The 16,964-nt window shown below is 42.4% G+C and overlaps 2 protein-coding genes and 1 long non-coding RNA gene across 14 annotated transcripts in view; 2 read left to right on the plus strand and 1 right to left on the minus strand.

Moving 5' to 3' along the window:
• Positions 1–8,163, minus strand: LOC108503628. The gene is made up of 3 exons (XR_001876880.1): positions 8,073–8,163; positions 5,060–5,960; positions 1–139 (listed from the first exon to the last, which is right to left on the minus strand). It is a non-coding gene; the product is annotated as an uncharacterized LOC108503628 (long non-coding RNA).
• LRRC31 (leucine rich repeat containing 31) overlaps positions 1–8,365 on the plus strand; it is a 49,374-nt gene extending 41,009 nt beyond the window's left edge. For 3 of the 5 annotated variants that reach the window (XM_017827743.1, XM_017827744.1, XM_017827740.1), the window contains 2 exons: positions 1,119–2,041; positions 2,619–2,685. In XM_017827743.1, the coding sequence (XP_017683232.1) occupies positions 1,119–1,438 (320 nt within the window). In that variant the 3' untranslated portion in view covers positions 1,439–2,041; positions 2,619–2,685. Of the gene's footprint in view, positions 1–1,118; positions 2,188–2,618; positions 2,686–6,135; positions 7,146–8,262 lie in introns of those variants that run through there. The other 2 variants (XM_017827741.1, XM_017827742.1) reach the window with 2 other exon arrangements.
• Positions 7,157–16,964, plus strand: part of LRRC34 (leucine rich repeat containing 34) — a 22,334-nt gene continuing 12,526 nt past the window's right edge. For 3 of the 8 annotated variants that reach the window (XR_001876877.1, XR_001876878.1, XR_001876879.1), the window contains exons 1-9: positions 7,985–8,381; positions 9,258–9,382; positions 9,541–9,605; positions 10,343–10,426; positions 11,447–11,575; positions 12,820–12,915; positions 14,257–14,411; positions 14,504–14,659; positions 15,739–15,865. Coding sequence is in view for 5 of the 8 variants with exons in the window: in XM_017827747.1 (XP_017683236.1) it covers positions 8,092–8,381; positions 9,258–9,382; positions 9,541–9,605; positions 10,343–10,426; positions 11,447–11,575; positions 12,820–12,915; positions 14,257–14,411; positions 14,504–14,659; positions 15,739–15,865; positions 16,143–16,346 (1,431 nt within the window). In the remaining 3 variants the exon portion in view is untranslated. The other 5 variants (XM_017827751.1, XM_017827748.1, XM_017827747.1 and 2 more) reach the window with 5 other exon arrangements.

Raw genomic sequence — 16,964 nt, forward strand, 5'->3', positions numbered from 1 at the left:
TAGACCACAATTCAGGAGGGGCTTGTTCCTTGGGCTGAGCACGTTTTCGCATAAATCAAAGGAAAAGATGGAAAACACAGCAGTATTTTCCCAGAAAGAGTTGTCATCTTGTATGTCCTGTACACGTTCAGTGCAAAAGCTGGAAAGGATAAAATACAAAGAATATTTTAGCACTTTTATCTATTAATAAAAAAAACCACCAAACACAGAAAATGTAGGGTTTAAATATCTTTTTTTTATATCAGATATTTAAAGATGCCTCTGGGGACATTTTATTTTGCTCAATTTCTGTTTTAGGGTTCACTACTTTATAGAAAATGTATGTGCTGACAGCCAGTAACACAAGCACTACCAGCTCTCAATCCATTAGGTGTGTTCTGGAGTCAGACTACTGGGGGAGAATTAAAACAGAAATATTTTCACCCACCTCTTAGCAGCTGCTGGGAAATACAGGAAAATGGGAACATGATAAAGGAATGAATTCTAGGATTCTTTTAAAAACTTGTTCATTTTATACTCATCTTTGTGTTCTGTGGCCCTGACTCAGGGGTTTGGCAGTAGCTGTGTGACAGCTATTAAGGCCCTGGAATGTGAAATCTGGTGAGATGAAGCCGGAATATTTTTGACTTTAAAACCCATCACCCTTGATGGGTGTCTCCTTTACCAATCACATGTTAAGGACCCCAGTTCCCTTTAGGGTATATTAGGCCCTCCCACAGTGAGAGGTTGCTATTGCAGCAATCCAACCTCATCTAGTTTTGCTTTCCTCTTCCTAAATCTCCCTGTAAAACCTGTCTGCCTATTTTAATTGGCACTTGGTATAACCTCCCTCCAACTGACTCCAGTGTTTTCAGGGTGCCATACCCTTTTAACTCAACAGTTCCATTCCTTTGGAATTACCCATGTTTAAAGTGGTGTACACTCCTTCAGCTGTGAAGAAACGGTCTTTCTGAGATCAGCAGCAAGTCATTTTATGTTGCTGAGGAGCTCAATCTTGCTGTTTGACTGCTGAAAAGCCTTAAATAATAAGGTATTAAAATACTGCTCTCCTTTCTGAGGAGCTTTTAAAGCAATTGCCAGGATTTATTAGTTGTGTTTGTGTCTGTCATCTCTTGCAGCATCACTGACACAGGATGGCCATCTCTCCAGATTGCAGAAGCTGGATCTGAGTTACAATGACAGCATCTCTGATGCAGGGTGGGCTGTTTTCTGTCAGGGTTTAGCAGTATCCAAGGAACTCTCGGAGCTGGATCTCAGCCTCCGCCCGTCATCCTGCCGGGACTGCGGGACGTGGTTCAGTGAGTTGTTGGCAGCACTGGCACAGCTCCCTGCCCTGGCAGAGCTGGGCATGCAGAGATGGGTCCTTTCAGAACCCCAGAGGAAACAACTGGAAAACTTTAATCACGACAACAAAAGAAACATTCGCTTTGACTGTTGATGGAGGCGGAAGGTTTCTGGGAGGCCTTTCATGAGCAGCACATGGACCAAGTGTTATGTGTCTCTCACTTAGGAGACTACACAGTTTTTAATAATCTCTTGAAATAGTTTCACAGTTATAGAAAACTGTTATTTAACCCTCTGCATCATAGATCATTCTATTTAATAACCTATTCTTTGAGATTCTCTGGGCCATGCTTACACTGCTATAGGCACTTAATCTTCATGGTGCAGTGGGTAGTGCCCAAAGAGCAGTGCTGGACTCAGATGGACACACTGCAGGTTTGCCAGGGAAGTGGAGGGGATGTGTGTTAATGCAGGTGGGTGGGCAGCGTGAATGTGGCCTCAGAAAATGCCTCTAATGTGAAAATACTTGAAACCTCTGTGTTTTAAATTTTAGTTTCTTCTCCCCCAAAAGTTTTGCCTCTTCGTGAACAAATTAAATCTACATAATTGGGAGATTTGGAAACCATCCCAACAACTAAGCATTATATATTAGTCCAGTAAGGAGAATACAGGAGGAGCTGTTTTGCCTCTGCTCTGGTCCTTGATGCCATCTTGTAGTGTAGATGAGTCCTGTGTACAGAATCAACATAAAATCAAGGTAAGAAACAGTTGTTCAGTGTCTTTGCAGGTCTCAGGGGCAAGGGAAATGCTGTGGTACACTAAATCAGAGATATGTCCTGCTACTTTAGCAGGATTTTGGACACAGATCAATCCATAATCATTCTGGCTAAGACTATGTAAAAATTTCAGGATACTTGAGGGATGTTCCTTCTCATCTTGAGCTGTTTCAGGCTTACCCAGACTAAGCTTTTGGAACAGATCATTTTATGACATGCAGCACAAAACCAAAATTCCATGTCTAAGAGACTGATCTAGAGCATATGAAAGCCAGTGGGAGTCCCTGCAGTGTCTTCGTGCTTCCTGCATTCAGGATTCATCCATCAACCTTCACACCACCTTGTGACATAATGTTCTTATCCTTACCCTAGAGATGAAGGAAATAAGCAAAGTCTATTATTCCAAGCCATAGGGCAGCTCCCAGGGAGAACCCAACACCCTACTCAGTGCCCAAGACTTGTTAGAAAAAGCACTAACTTGGGATGTGTAACCAGCTCCTTTTTAATGTGATAATTACTTTTTTTTTTTTTTACATTTTATTGCATTTTCTTACACAGAGCCAAATTCTGGCAGTCATTCGTGTCATGGAGCATGTTAACCCACACGTGAGCTCCAAGACTGCAGTGGGATTATTCATCGGTAAGGTATTTTAGGAAGTAAAGATATTAGATCTGCCCACTGAGTGAGGAGTCTTAGAGAAATCCTGAGGCAGCTTGAGGGATAAAGTTCTGCTCAATTAGCTCTGAGTATCTCTACATGCTGCAGCAACCTCCTGGAGGAGAGGCACAACAGGATCAGCCAGTGGCACTTTCCTAACTTGCTAAGGCCTCTCTCACCAGATTCTGTCCTGCAGATGCTGATCAGTATTCACCTTTCAGTCCACGTGATCCTTCCAACATCAGCTTCTGGCTGGTCAGGGCTATCACCAGCAGCTGACAATGCTGTGCTGATGCCTATTGATCATTTAATCCATGACTTCATGTGAAAGTCTCCCTGGATCCAGTTCCACTTGAAAAGCGCACTTGGCTTCCCCAGCTCTGAGAAATGTGAGTTGAACTGGAGTGTCTTGGTCAGAGGCAGCAGGGAATTGCTGCAGTGTGGGATCAGTTACTTCCTACACAGACCCTCAGCCTCTGAAATGAACCAAAGAGCTCCTGTTTCTTACAGGACTGATGAGAGACTTTGAAGCAGTGGCTTACGACAGGACATGTGGAAGTACCATCATCTCTGTTTAACAGCAGCACACCAACCATTTCTCTTAATTACTTGCCTTCCTGTGACTTTCCTCCCCAGATATGCCTTTGGTTCAACTGGGAAATTGATCCTTTATCTGTTCTGTGAGGATGTCTCTTAATCATCCCTTTCCCACTTAAACCTCTCTCTCCAATTAATCTTTAACATCCAGATTCTGTTGAAATCTTTCTGGACTTCAGTGTTGGGGTTTCTTACTCTGTCATAGCTGGGTTCTCAGCTCCAGAGCACATTATGGACCCACTGCAGCAAACTCTCCCCTTGCTGTTCCTGATCCCCTGCTCAGTCTTTTGGCCTCTCATGATTCTGTCATACCTACTGTGCCACTAAAAAGCTTTTATTCCTTTTATCACCTCTATTAAATGTCCTATCTATCTGCCAGTCTTCCCAAAATTCTCTCTTCCAGTGATTTTCTCTAAATTATCTTTCTCTCTGTTCCTCTTTGCCTTCACTTAGGGTGAAAAAATTTCACCAGACATCTCCAAACAATCAAAGCAGCCTCAATCAAAGCAGTGAAATGGAAAATCAGAACAGAGCCGTCCCACTTTCCTGCAGTCCCAGCTCTCTCCTGCCAACAAGCATATTAATGAGATTTCAGTATCAATCAAGAGCCAAACAGAAATTAGTTCCATACCCTGGATGCAGATTCAGAGAGATGCAACTCTAGGAAGAGCTGGTCTCAGTGACCTGCCTTCACCACCTCCTTCAGGATGCACAACCTTCCCTCAGGCAACTCAGACAAGGGGAGGGAGAGCAGTTCTGACCAGCTAGTTAAACCAAATAAAGGGTTCTGCTCCCACCCACTCTGCATTTTGAACCTGCACAGTGGCAGGTCCCACACAGCTCTGTGCTCTGTATATGCTGCAAATAAAACTCTGGAGGGGGTTAAGGAGTAACCGAGTAACACAGAGTAAGAACTAGACAAGGACATCAGATGTCTGGGACAAACAGCTCTCTATAAAGTGCTGTGGAAAGATGTGGTTGCAGATAAATTTGGCATGCAAGAATTACAGTGAGGAGTGTTTGTCATGGTTCTTTTGAATAACAAAGATGTTATGATGTGCCAGAACCAAAATCAGAGCAGAATATTGTATCCTGCAGACTCACTGCTTTCATATAAATCTGTCACACAGGCATTTCACAAACTGTCACCGAGCCATCTTGGGGAAGAGATGCACCACTGAGGATGTGACAGCTTGCAGTCATTCAAAATGCTGTAACTGCAGATTGTCAAAACAGCAGTGAACAGTTTTGCAAAAGTGTGGAGATACTTTCAAAACAGCTTTTTACACCTCTGTAAGGCAGGATGGTAATGCAGGTTCTGGTGGAAGTGTGTGTGTTCTGACTGCCTGGAATCGTACTCTGTATTTCCAAACAAGGAACTGATCATTTCTATAGAAAAACTCGTTAAACAACTGCTGGTAGTTGGGGCCACAGATATTGTTTCACTGTAAATATGTTTGTACCTCACTGACTGGCAAACAGATTTCTAAGAATTGCAAGTGAAATACTTTGAGATTCAGAACAAATAACACTTCATTGCACCAGATTCCTACAGGTTAGACTGATTGCCAGATTAGATTGATTTCCACCTAATCATCTACCTTTATGATTAGAGATAACATGCATTCATAATGAGACATCTCAAGAACATTTCTGAGATTGCCTGGTTCAGCTGGGGTCAATGTGGACAAAAACACAAAATCAAACCTAAAAAAATTAATTTGTTTTCATTGTTCACACTCACTGATTCAGATGCTTTAATAGTACTTGTCTCCCACTTGCTTATCTCTGCTCGCATTTGTCCATCTTGTAAAAGAAAAGAGTTCTGTGCAGTTTACTGCCCAATTTTCACTTTTTTAATGGTCTTCTCTTTTTCTTTTCTTTTTTCCTTTCTTTCTTTTCCTTCTTTCTCTCTCTCTCTCTTTATTATTTTTTTTTATTAAATTATTAAGCATCAAGAAAGTTCCAATCCCTTTCTGGTTCATCAACCCACACCACAAACTTTGGATCTGAAAAAGAGAGAACAGTCCTGTTACCTGGAGGAAAAGGGTAAAAGCAAAAAGCCTTTTGGAATGGTGTCACTGATGTATATTCATGGTACAAAAAGCATTTTGTTCTTCAAAATCCCCTTTTATTCTGGATTAGACTACATTATTGGCAGCTAAGATGAACTGTCAGTCATCTGATTTTTCTCTTATTCTCTGTTTTATGTTTTTCAAGAGGAATTTCTTACCTAGGCGGACACTAGTCCCCCATACCTTTGATTAGAAAAGTAAATGACAATGTCTACACATCTTTAAATGTCAATTTTTAGTTTGGAAGAATAGTTTGGGAAAAATAGCAGCTCACGAAGAAATTACAGAATTACAGAAAGAGAGGAATAATTTAGGTTTAAAAGAATCAAAGACTGAGGAATCACCTTTCCTTCATTATTGCCCTGTATTTTTTTTAATTCCATGTGACCCACTGATGATACAGAGCAATGTTCTTTTGGAAAAAGAAAAACAACAAACCAAACATAAAATCACACAAAGAAAAGTGTCTTGTTCAATATGTTTGCACAATGGATCTGCAAGTATCAATGAGCTGATGGCTGTGGGCAGGTACTGCAGACAATTATTCTCCATATGCAGTTCCTTCAGATTCTGGAAAATATGTGTGCAGAAGGTTTAGTAAGTAAAGGATTTTTCCTTAGCTTGGTATATAATATTAGCAAGTGCAGAAGTTTATAAACTGTGAAATTGTTGGAATTATTGCTAAACACAGAGAGGCAACATGAGTTTTAAACACTGATTTCTGATATTATTCCTATTCTGACAGCCCAGGCCTGGTGCTGCACCATGTACCTAAAGAGATTAGGAGACCCTTCGGTCCTGCATTTGGAAGCAGCTGAAGTTCATGGAATTTCCATGTTGCAGCAAACCAAGATCTTCCCCCTTCTCTTGCTCCTGCCTGCAATTTATTGATGACTTCTGGCAGAGTTCTGACTTTAATTCCTTTATCTTATCCCAGTTATAATCTCTGTAATGACTCCAGGAGAAAGACTTCCTCTGGAAAGATACTGGTTTTCAGGCAGGCTAAGGCATTTAAAACTTATCAGTTCCTTCACTTCCAGAGGTATCTAAACACAGTCATTAAAAAGATACATTATGTCAATTAAGCAGTAATCTTTGGGATTTTGTTTTTAGAGGAAAAAATCTCCCAAGAAAATGCTGTGGAGCTGCATTACGGTTGATGGATGAACACAGAATATTCTGCTCATTAATGTCACATTATACCTCACAGTATGGTGGAAATTTTGGCAAAGAAATCCATGTTGTTTCCTCTGCTGGAAAGATTTCTTATGGGGTTAATTTTATTTCTTAGCAGAAACATTAGTCTGCTTCTTCATTTCCTTTGTGTGCACAGTGCAGGGGAGAGCAATTCAAATGAATGAAATCTGAAAGTGAGTCTTTTGCATAAATTACTACTTTGGTGAATGTAACTTTCAAGAAGAAAATTGCACCAGTGAAAAAATCCTTCTTAGACGTGTTGCATTGTATAAAAAGGAAGGTGTATTCTGAGCCCTACAATGGGGATGTCCATGAATACTGTTACACTTATCATAGCACAGCTTTAGGGTGCATAATTGTTCATGATTAAATGAATAGCAAGTGTCAGTAGAGTTAAAGGCATTAACAATATCACATCCATTTTTAAATTGCCCTCTGCTCAGTTTGCAATATTGATTCTATGCAAATGCAGCTCTGATTTTCTAGTGCACACAGAAAAAAAGAAAAAGCTGCAGCAGTTCCTCCGGTCAGCGTTTCATCTTTTGATTCAACACAAAGGTCAGTGTGTCCACATTTTTGCCTTTTCCTCCCTGCCTGAGCGCTGAGATGTCAGTGATAATGAGTAACCCAGGCTCAGGTGTGTGCTGGGTGGAACTGCCTTCTCACTGTAGCAAGGAAAGGAGGCACTTGGAATGCTATGAAAGCAGTTTTCACTCAGATCTAGTATCCTGACACTGGTTAATCTGGTGAAGGACCCAGGTACAGCTCGTAGTCCCACAAAAACATGGGAAAGCAGCAGATGCGGTGTGGGAAATCCTCCAGGCTGCTCAGACAGTGAGCGCTCTCATTTCAGGGAGGTTCCTCAAACCTGGGAGAAGCTTTTGGGGGAAGCTGGGCTCCATTTCCCCTACACGGGTCTGCCTCGGGTGGGTGGAGCCCACGCCCTCCTGCTCACATGGGCAGTAGTGGAGGCACTGGGGGGATTTATTTGCTGGAAGGGGCCAGCACAAGCATCTTTGAAGTAGGGACTGATCCGTGTAACCACGAGCGGTTCTGCAAAGGCTCCTCGGAGGAGGGCAGAGCACCGACTCCGTGCTCTGAGGGTGAGGTGACGAACCTCCCCTGCCCTTCCCGCAGGTCTGAGCACCACTGGCATAGCCCAGCACCCACAGGGGCTCGGGGGGCTCCTGCAGGGCCCGGGGCTGCACAGAGCAACCCCCGCCCGCCCCTCCGGCTGCGGGCCGGGACCTCCTTGGAAACGGGCTCCGTTACCAAACATTGTTCCCCTCGGAGCAGCCTGGTTACCAAATTTACTCAGCGTGGGGCAGCGCTCGCCCTTGGCCGGTCCCCGCAGGTTGACGCGGGGAGAAGGAGCAGGAGGTCATGGCTCAGGTAAGGCCTGCAGGGCTGGGGGTTCATCTGCTGTACAGGGACCACTCCTCTGTTAGCTCAGCTCCTGTGCCACAGCAGGTCAGAAACACCCACCAATCCACGCTTTCCCCTCATGCTTTTCCTGCCTGTATCCGTTACCCCAGTGCTGCACACCGAGAGTTGTAACCCTTTGCAGACCGAGCCCGTTTTTACTGTTATGCAGATCCCAGCACAAAGCCCGCTCCTGGTGCTGTTGCTAAGCTGCCATAACGATGCAGTAACGCTTTGTTTTGTTTTCCGGCAGCACACGTCGGTTCGCCCAGATCTTCACCTGCACTATGTGCAGGCCTGTCAAAAATCGGGCCAGCCTGAAAACCCCTTCGTTGCTCATGTGCTTCAAGAAGCTGACAAAAATGATGAAATGTAAGGCAATAACAGCGTGTTTCAGACACTTCTGAAAGCCTTAAACAGGGTAGCAGGATGAGGAATTGAATGATGAGAAAGTTCTGCAGTTTCAGGCTTAAACACAAATCAAATTTAGCATTTACTGCTGAAGTTCTGGTTTGACTCATCTTGACATCATCTTGGCAGAAGTTTGTAGCTATATATCCTTTCTGGGCAGCTTTACAAGCAGTGAAAGAAAAAAAAAAAGGTAAAAAATGTACAAGATGGTGCCTTTCTGTCCCTTAAAAAAGCCAAACCCAGTGTCCAGTCATCCTAACTCCCTTCCTTTTGTCTTGCTCCTGTTTAAAAAGCCTCAGCTGCATCCAGTTAGCTTCCAGCTGGTCATGCTTCCCTGAGCTGTCTCTGAATCCTGCCAAGCTATTAACCACCCAAATTCTCTCTCATTATGTGGCTAGGTAGGGCTTTCTCTTGTGGATGCTGCTGGGGTCAAAGTTAATTTTCCTTTGGGGAAAAAAAAACCCAGAAAATAAAATGGTTTGTGTTAGGTTTTGATCCTGAGAGCAGGATGGAGTAAATAAAGCAAAGGGAACAATTAAAAAGAAGATGATGAGGTAACCTCTGGGATAATCTTTATTTCCATCTGCCTTCCCCTCATCTTGCTTATTCCTGCTTCCTGTGTAAGTGTGGTTCTTGCAGCTGTGCAGTGCCTTCAGAAAGGGCAGTGCTGAGGGACAGCTTGAATCACGTTATCTGTGCTGGTGTTACCAAAGGTGTATAACCATGTGCAAGCTCCTCAGTGAGGGCAAGCACAGCCACACCTCCTGTCTGGAGAGGCAACTCATTTCTCTGTGTCATTTTCCTTGTCCTCGTGAGCTTTACATTTTTATGTTGCAGTAGATGTACGAAAGGGATCACATTAAAAATAGCTGGAAATAATCACCCAGTGCCTGTGCAGAGAGTTACAGATGATGATCTCGGAGTTCTTGCCTCTGTCTTACGCCACGCTGCATTTGTCAAAGGTAGGGTTTTTCCATGAGTGTTTAACATTGCTGTGCTAATATAAGAAAACATGATCAGTCTTGATTTCAGTCTTAGTTCATCTTTGTTTCTTTTTCTTTAGAGATCAGTTAAATGTAGGTATGCATCTGTCACATTCCTCATTCTTCATCTTTTTCAGGTTTGGATCTTGCTTATAATGTATTGACTGATGATGGAGCAAAGACCATGGCAACATTCCTCCAGGTGCCAAAGTGATGGTTATCTTTCAGCAACTTGTAATTTATTTGGCCACGGAAATATTTATATGTGGTGTATTGGAGACAAGAATGCACTGGTTTGGCAAAATTCCATTGGTTTTGACTTTCACACCCCAATCCATCCTACTAGAATCTTGGGTTGTATTCTCTGTGGAGATTTTTAATTTCTGGTAGAAAGCCATTGGATATTTGGCTAGGGTGTCCCAAGGAAAGAATGGTGGAATAAGCTACAAGGCTTTTAGGCTTACAGTTCAAATCAACAGAGGGGATAATGGTTGTGTCAAGGGCCTTTGTTTTAGCTTCTTTATCACCTGTATTAGCCTTTTTGCAGGCCTAAACATAGGAAACTTTAATGCTGCCTTTTTATCATTGTAAACAACTGGAATACAGATGGAAAATGGTGAGTTGTCACCTGGTGCCTGTGTTCCTAGAGCTTGGGGGGTGCCATTAAGTTCACAAAATGCACTTGAGCTTGACCACGTGCCTCGTTAGGTCATGCTGAGCACATAGGATCCTGGGTGGTTCCTGTAGGCCCCATGAGGACCTCCACATACCTTTCCCTCATTGTCTGACATACTCTGGCATTCTTTAACTACTTTTCCAGGTCAGGGGCTGCCTGAAATGCAGCAAAGGACAGAGTTTTGTATGTGTATCCCCTTTCTGAAAAATACAGGTGTGGTTTGGAATAAACTCTCCTTGTTTCCTGCTCTGTTTGTTCCTAAGGAGAACTCCTCTCTGCAGTACCTGAACCTCATGTTTAATGACGTTGGCACAAGTGGGGCAGAGCTGATATCAGGAGCACTTCATGTGAGTGTTTGTCTGGGAGGTTTAGACAGTGGCATCTTGTTGGATATTTTTGCTTTTGATGACCAGTACTGGCTGTCCTGCCAACATCAGAGCTGGCTCAAAGGGGCATCTGTCCTTGCTCCATTCAGCATGTTGCTGTATCACAGGGATACAGCACAAGGTCTGCCTTGTTTTCCCAAGGCAGACCTCAGAAATCAGATTTCACACAGGTGAAAGTTGCACTGTGCTGCCATTAACACTTAATTATCTATAAAAACAATTGTCTATAAAACCCACAGCTACTGCAGTTGGATTTTTTTCTGTGTGAAAAATGCTAAGCTAAACAGAATGCCATCTGTTTTTTCCCTTTCTTTTTTCCCCCCAAAAAATTGTATTAAATTTGCTTGTACCTTCATGTCAATATTTATCTTGATTCAAGATGTCCGAGACATGTTTTCAAAACTTTGCTTTACAGCAGCAGCACAAACCCAAAGTTGTTATTTTTGATGTGGTTTCCCAAGGAAATGAGGCTTGTGTGTAAGATTTGTTGTTTTGTGAAGGAGACTTACATGAGCTCTTTCTTCCTCCTCCACAGTCTTTGAACCCTTGAACTGATTTCAACTAAATTTGACAAGCCTCCAAAACACTGAGGCTGTGCAGGAGATTTGTACAACACTGGGCTTGTACAATGCTTAACAGGTTTAAATTAGTTTGATGCACTTTGCATCTCAGATGCCAATTTAGGCAGAAATATTTGCCTGGATTGTTTTTATGTGAAATTTGTGGACTTGGGAGAAACAAAAGTTTTCAAATACTGGAATTTTGCTTGCAGACTCTCATGTCTTTGATGTCCTCGGGAGAAGCCTGAGCCAACAGGATAAGTTATCACTTAGTTATCTATGTTGTCACTTTGACACAATTCTTCTCAAAGGTTGTTTTGTCTCTGTGTGACAACAAGCAGGATTCACACACAAAAAAGGATAGTGTTGTTTTCCAGGCCGTTTTAAAGGAATAGGTTTGTGGGTTTTTTTAATTATCTAGAGGAATAGAAGTCTTGTGCACATGAGAATGACTGGAAACAAAATAGGAAACCAAGGTGGGATGTTCTTTGCTTCAGTGCTGCAAAGTAACTCAACCTTGCAGAAGTTGGATCTTGGAGACTGTGATCTGGTGAGTAACCCAGTAAAATTATCAGCAATGACATAAGTCTTTCAAGGGTATTACAAGGGTCCTGTAGAGCTTAATTAGGGGGGAATGCCATCTGTTGTCATTGATTTTTACATTTTGTGACAGCCAGAGGTGACACAATATATAATACAGCAATGTGTGCTTGGAAAGGCACGTTGCACAAAGCACCTGGGAAGTCAGAACTGATGATATTTTAGAGCCATTGTGTCCCTGGGGATATAAGTGCTTGTCTTTCACATCCTCTGAGGTTTGTTTCTGCTGCTCATTTCTGTTATTCCAATCCTGTGTAATTCATGTTGAAGAATGGACTTTTTGTTCCCTGGAGAATCTTTTCCTTCTGAAGTGTGCGGTGCTATAGCACCTGAAAGTCACCCATCCCATAGCTCTGTTGCTCCTCTCAGATCCATAAAGGACATAAGCACAGCAGTGCTAAATTGAGTAGAAAAGCACCAAATTTGATCTTGGATGACCTGCTTCCTCCTGGAGTCAGGCACTGAGACTTCTAACACAGTGCACAGGGAGATTCAGGAGGGTTGGAATGGCCTGTGGATCACTTTTAAAAACCTGTAATTTTTTTCCTGGAAATTCAGAATTTGCTCCTAAACTAGAGGGGGGAATAACCCCTCAGGAATTGTGAAGGTCTTATGAATACATGAACAAGAAAAGTATAGCCAGTGTAGGATTTATTCAAAAGCTTAGTATGTGTGTTCTTGGTAGGGAGTTGATTGAGAGTGTAAAATTAAGTGGCTTTGGGTGTGGACCAGCCTAATTGGAAAGTAGCATAAGTAAAAATTAGTGAGCAAACCAGAAGGAAATAAAAAAAATCCGAATTGACCCATATTCTAGAGTCTCATTTCTCTGTACCACATGATTGATGCTAAATTTGAATTTACCTAGGGGAACACACATAAGCTGATCTTGTTTTATAAATTAGGAAAACCAAAATACAGGATCAATTAAATGGACAAATTAAATGGATCTTTGAGATCCATTATTCTTGCTTTTTATCTTCTGAGTTGCCAGGTCATTTGTACTATTTAGTCTAATTCCACTCTACTCTTCCGTAGGCAGTTGGCATTGGTATTGTCAGAAAATCTGTTAGGTGTCTCTAAGCAGTTGACTATTGTACTCCAGAGACAGGGGGGCAGAAATAATAGTCATGGTAATTTGGCAGCTTGAGCTATACATTAAATAGGTTTCTCTAAAGAGTTTGTTTTCATTTCCAGGGCCTGAAGTGTCTGATAGCAATAGCCACAGCCCTGACTCAGAACAAATCCCTCAGAGCAATAAACCTAAATCGTCCCTTACTGTACAGCCAAGAGGTATGTGAGTGACTGTGGTGTCAGCTCAGAGAGGAGCATAAGCCAAGTCAGTGCTGATATATTTATGGACATCTGAACTACACAGCTCTTTGGAATTTCTTGCAAACTGAAGCAAATGGTTGCAGAAATATTCTTTCTCTTTCTGTGCAGTCACCACCTGCCCCTGTTTAACTAGAAGGTTAAATTTTAAAAAATCTCTTTCTTGGTACATTTGTTAAATAATGGGCTGATGGAGAGGGCTTGGTATTGGAGAACAAAGTATTCCTTCTGCTGTTCCAGCATGGAGTTTCCAGCTTTGCTCAGCAAACTGAGGGAGAAATGCTGTTTAGCAGGAAATGAGGGGAAGCACAAAGGGCTGCTGTTTACCTGAGTCTAAAGAAGAAAGAGACGCTGCAGCAACCCCCCACCTTCCCTGGGCTGGGGCTTTGGCTGTTTCACTCTGTGTGGCTGGTGCTGCTCAGCTCGTGGCTGTAGAGTGAGGGCTGTGGTGGATTCACCCTCCCGGCAGAAGTTCCCAGGTGTCAGTGATAGGAACAGTGTTTTCCTGATTGCACGAAGGCCAGATCGTCCTCAGTTCCCTAAGGTGAATTTAACAGTTTAAACAGATTTTAGTTGTTTCTTTTCTGCTAAGCTTGAGAAGTCAATTTAAACTACTGCTATTGAAAACAGAGGCCAGTAAGGACCTGGTCTGGATATGTCAGAGACTATTGCCACTGTTTCCACCTTCAACTTTATTATTTTCTGAGGCCTCTGGGTCGTTCTCTTATTTTTGACTCACAGTACTCACTGTTATTTTGTTAACTAAACATGTCAACTTGAGAACAAACTTTCTTTGTCTTACAGTGACAGGACATATTTTTTCCCACAGCAGTTCTGTTTCCTTTTCATAAAATCACAGGATCATTACTGTTGGAGAAAAACAGCAGGATCATTGAGTACAAACTTTGACCAATTCTTTCTCTTATGAAAGCATAGATTAGCATCATGACAAAATACTTCCAATGTTAGCAAAGACTGACTCAAACATTCAGGTTTTTAAGAGCAGTGACTGGAAGGAAAACTGATCAGACATAATGACTAAATGTTGGTGCTTCTGATATTTGCAGGGATGTAGATAGTACTCTAAATCTGCAAATATATTTCTAGTATTTTTCTTTTTTTTTTTTTTCCATCTTCAGCCTTATCACAAGATGTTGTTTCATGGCTATTTTTATACAATATACAAAACAGAACACTACTGTTGACCGAATCTTGATGTTAGTTATGTATCTCACTTGTACTGAAGCAAGACCATGCCTTATCCTAAAGTTCAGCTTAGTAAAACTGCGTGTGTGTTTGTAGGAAGAGACCACAGTCCATATAGCTAAGATGTTGAAGGGCAACTCTTCTCTTGTGGAGCTGCACTTGAGCAAGCATGAAATGAAAAACTTTGGTGTAGAGCGACTGTGTGAGGCCCTGTATGAAAACTCCAGCCTGAGATACCTTGACCTCAGCTGGTAAGAGTCATTAAGTGACATATCCATGACTAACAGAAATTAATTTTCTTAGCACCTATTTTTTTTTTTAAATATGTGCATCTCTCTTTCAGTAATAAAATAACCTCCGATGGTGTAAAATTTTTGGGAGAGCTGCTAAAACGGAACCAAAGCCTGGTAATCCTGGATCTGAATGCAAACAGAATAGAAGATGCTGGAGCCACGTACCTGAGTGAAGCCTTGTCTGTGCACAACAGGACTCTGCAGGCGTTAGTATCTGCACAGCTTCCCCAGGGACTGCAGGTGTAGGGAACCTGGACTTGGCAGTGGTAGAACTGGCATCAAAGCTGTGTGCTTTGATGTTGATCAAAATAGGAAAGTCAGGAAGTTCCAAATGTTTTGGTCTATTTTTCCTTCTTGGGGAAAGAAACCTGCGAGTGAGAGACTGGGTGGGATTTCTTTGCTAAGCTGCCAGGTGAGATGCCCCAAGACCTGTGGGACATCCTGGGGTGCTGGGGGTGAGCCCAGGTCTGCTCAGATCTCCCACAGCTTTTCCAGTTGCTCCAAGAGGTGTGGGGGGGGAAGGCAATTAGATCTGTCAGTTCTTTCTGCATCTTTAAAGAGCAGGTCCCTGTGGGGCACAAACGAAAACAAGAGCTGCAGGCCTTCAGAATTCTGAGATAATCAGATTCCACGCAGGGATAAGGCACTATATTTGTTGATTCTGATCTTCAACACTTAGGAAAATCCTCTATTTAAGTTTGCTTCCGGGTGAACCCAGCAGAGCTGTAATCTCTCCACCAGGGCGTCTTTTGCAGCCGCGTTAAACCCTCGCGGGCAGGATGTAAAAGCTGATCAAAGGTGTTACCTGGAGCCATTAGTTTTAAGTAGCAGACTGAGGAGGTGGCGGCTCTGAGGTGCTCTGAAAGCCTTCCAGGTTCCCTAACATAAAAATAACTGCCACTCCACAAAGATCAAAGCTTAGCCTGGATAAATGCCAAGGCTTGGGCTTCAAAGCAGGCTAGAGATGAGACCTGGCCACCATGGAGCAAGTCACTGACACCGGGGAACTCAAGAGTGAACAACCTTGGCTGCATGAGCCTGGAGAAATAGAGCAAGTCATAGTCCAACTGCCTTTGGCAACCTGAGAAGGATATTATAGTAGGACTGGCCTTGATACAATTAAAGAATTGTATTATTAATGACAAATATAGAAGTTCAATATATATTATATAATAATAACATATAGAAAAAGCATAAATCATAGTTAAACTCTTATTCTTAACTAAGAGATGTGAGTTCCATGGTCTGGCATGCACACTGTGTAACTGTTTTCTCTGTTTGTCAGGTTGTCAGTAGTAAGCTGCAGTATAAGTGGCAAAGGACTTACAGCTCTTTCAAATGCAATCAAAGCAAACATGATACTTTCCTATATATACATTTGGGGGAACACATTTGATGAAGATGCTTGTATGGTAAGTGTTTGTTTCTGAACTCCTCTGAGAGGGCTGGGTTTTGTTTGTTTGTTCCAATTTGTTTTTACTATCACTGGGTAGACTACAGCAATTAGTGAATGAGATACCTGATTTACTGGTTTTTTTTTAAAAATAATTATAACCTGGTGGTGCTGGATTGAGACAGTGGAGGTCAGCATACTGAAGTGATTGAGTACTTACTGTGTGTTATGTTGTAGAGCCTTCACTGCAGTCAAAAAGAAATTTTATCTGTCATATTCCTGTTCTCATTTTTCAGTCATTTTCAGAGTTAATTCAGATGGGTCGCCTGAATCCCAACTGCACAGACGTGGCCCCGTACGAGGTGGACGGGCAAGCTCAGCTGGCAGAGCTGTCCCACGGCCTCCAGAGGGAATACTACTGGGCCCCACGGCACAGGGTCGTGGCAGACAGTGCTGCCAACGCCAGCCTGGGACTTGTAGCTGTTTCAGAGTATCTGTGAGTGAGGCAGCACTCTACAGGCCTGGGCTTTGCCTGTCTGGTTTCTAGTAAAATAAATGATATCAGTGTCAGATTTGCTTCATGTTGTTTCTTCAGGTTTAAGTTTAAAAGGAATCTAAAACTGCTTGAAATGGCAAAATGATAACATATTGAACAAATGACCTTCAAATTCAGTGCTAAATAATGCCCAGTCTATGGAGAGTCTATTACTATAAAAAAGTTTACACCCAGGCAGAGCACACTGACTAAAAGCTGACAGCCAGGGCTGCCAGGCAGCAAATCAGACCTGCTGCAGAGCAGGATTCCTGCTGGAGCTGAGAGCTTTTGTTACCATTCTACTCCATACACTCTCTCCTTTTACTTAGTAATTGCATCCTTTGGATCTTCTTCCCATAGGGACATTTTTAAACCAAAGTAAGTGAACTTAAGCATTAAGCCACGATCATGGTGGATCTTCAAAGCTAGTGAATGGAGTTTACTGGGATATACATGGAATTTTGATTAACTTGCAGCCTGTACTTGTTTCTTGCACTACAAATAGGAACCACAACCAACCCTGGTGCCATTATTTCTTCCTATCTCTTGAAATCTGTCTAAAAACTTTTCTGTCATTATAGCC

Source organism: Lepidothrix coronata, unplaced genomic scaffold (genome assembly GCF_001604755.1).
Source record: "Lepidothrix coronata isolate B3197 unplaced genomic scaffold, Lepidothrix_coronata-1.0 Scaffold142, whole genome shotgun sequence".
NCBI lineage: Eukaryota > Metazoa > Chordata > Aves > Passeriformes > Pipridae > Lepidothrix > Lepidothrix coronata.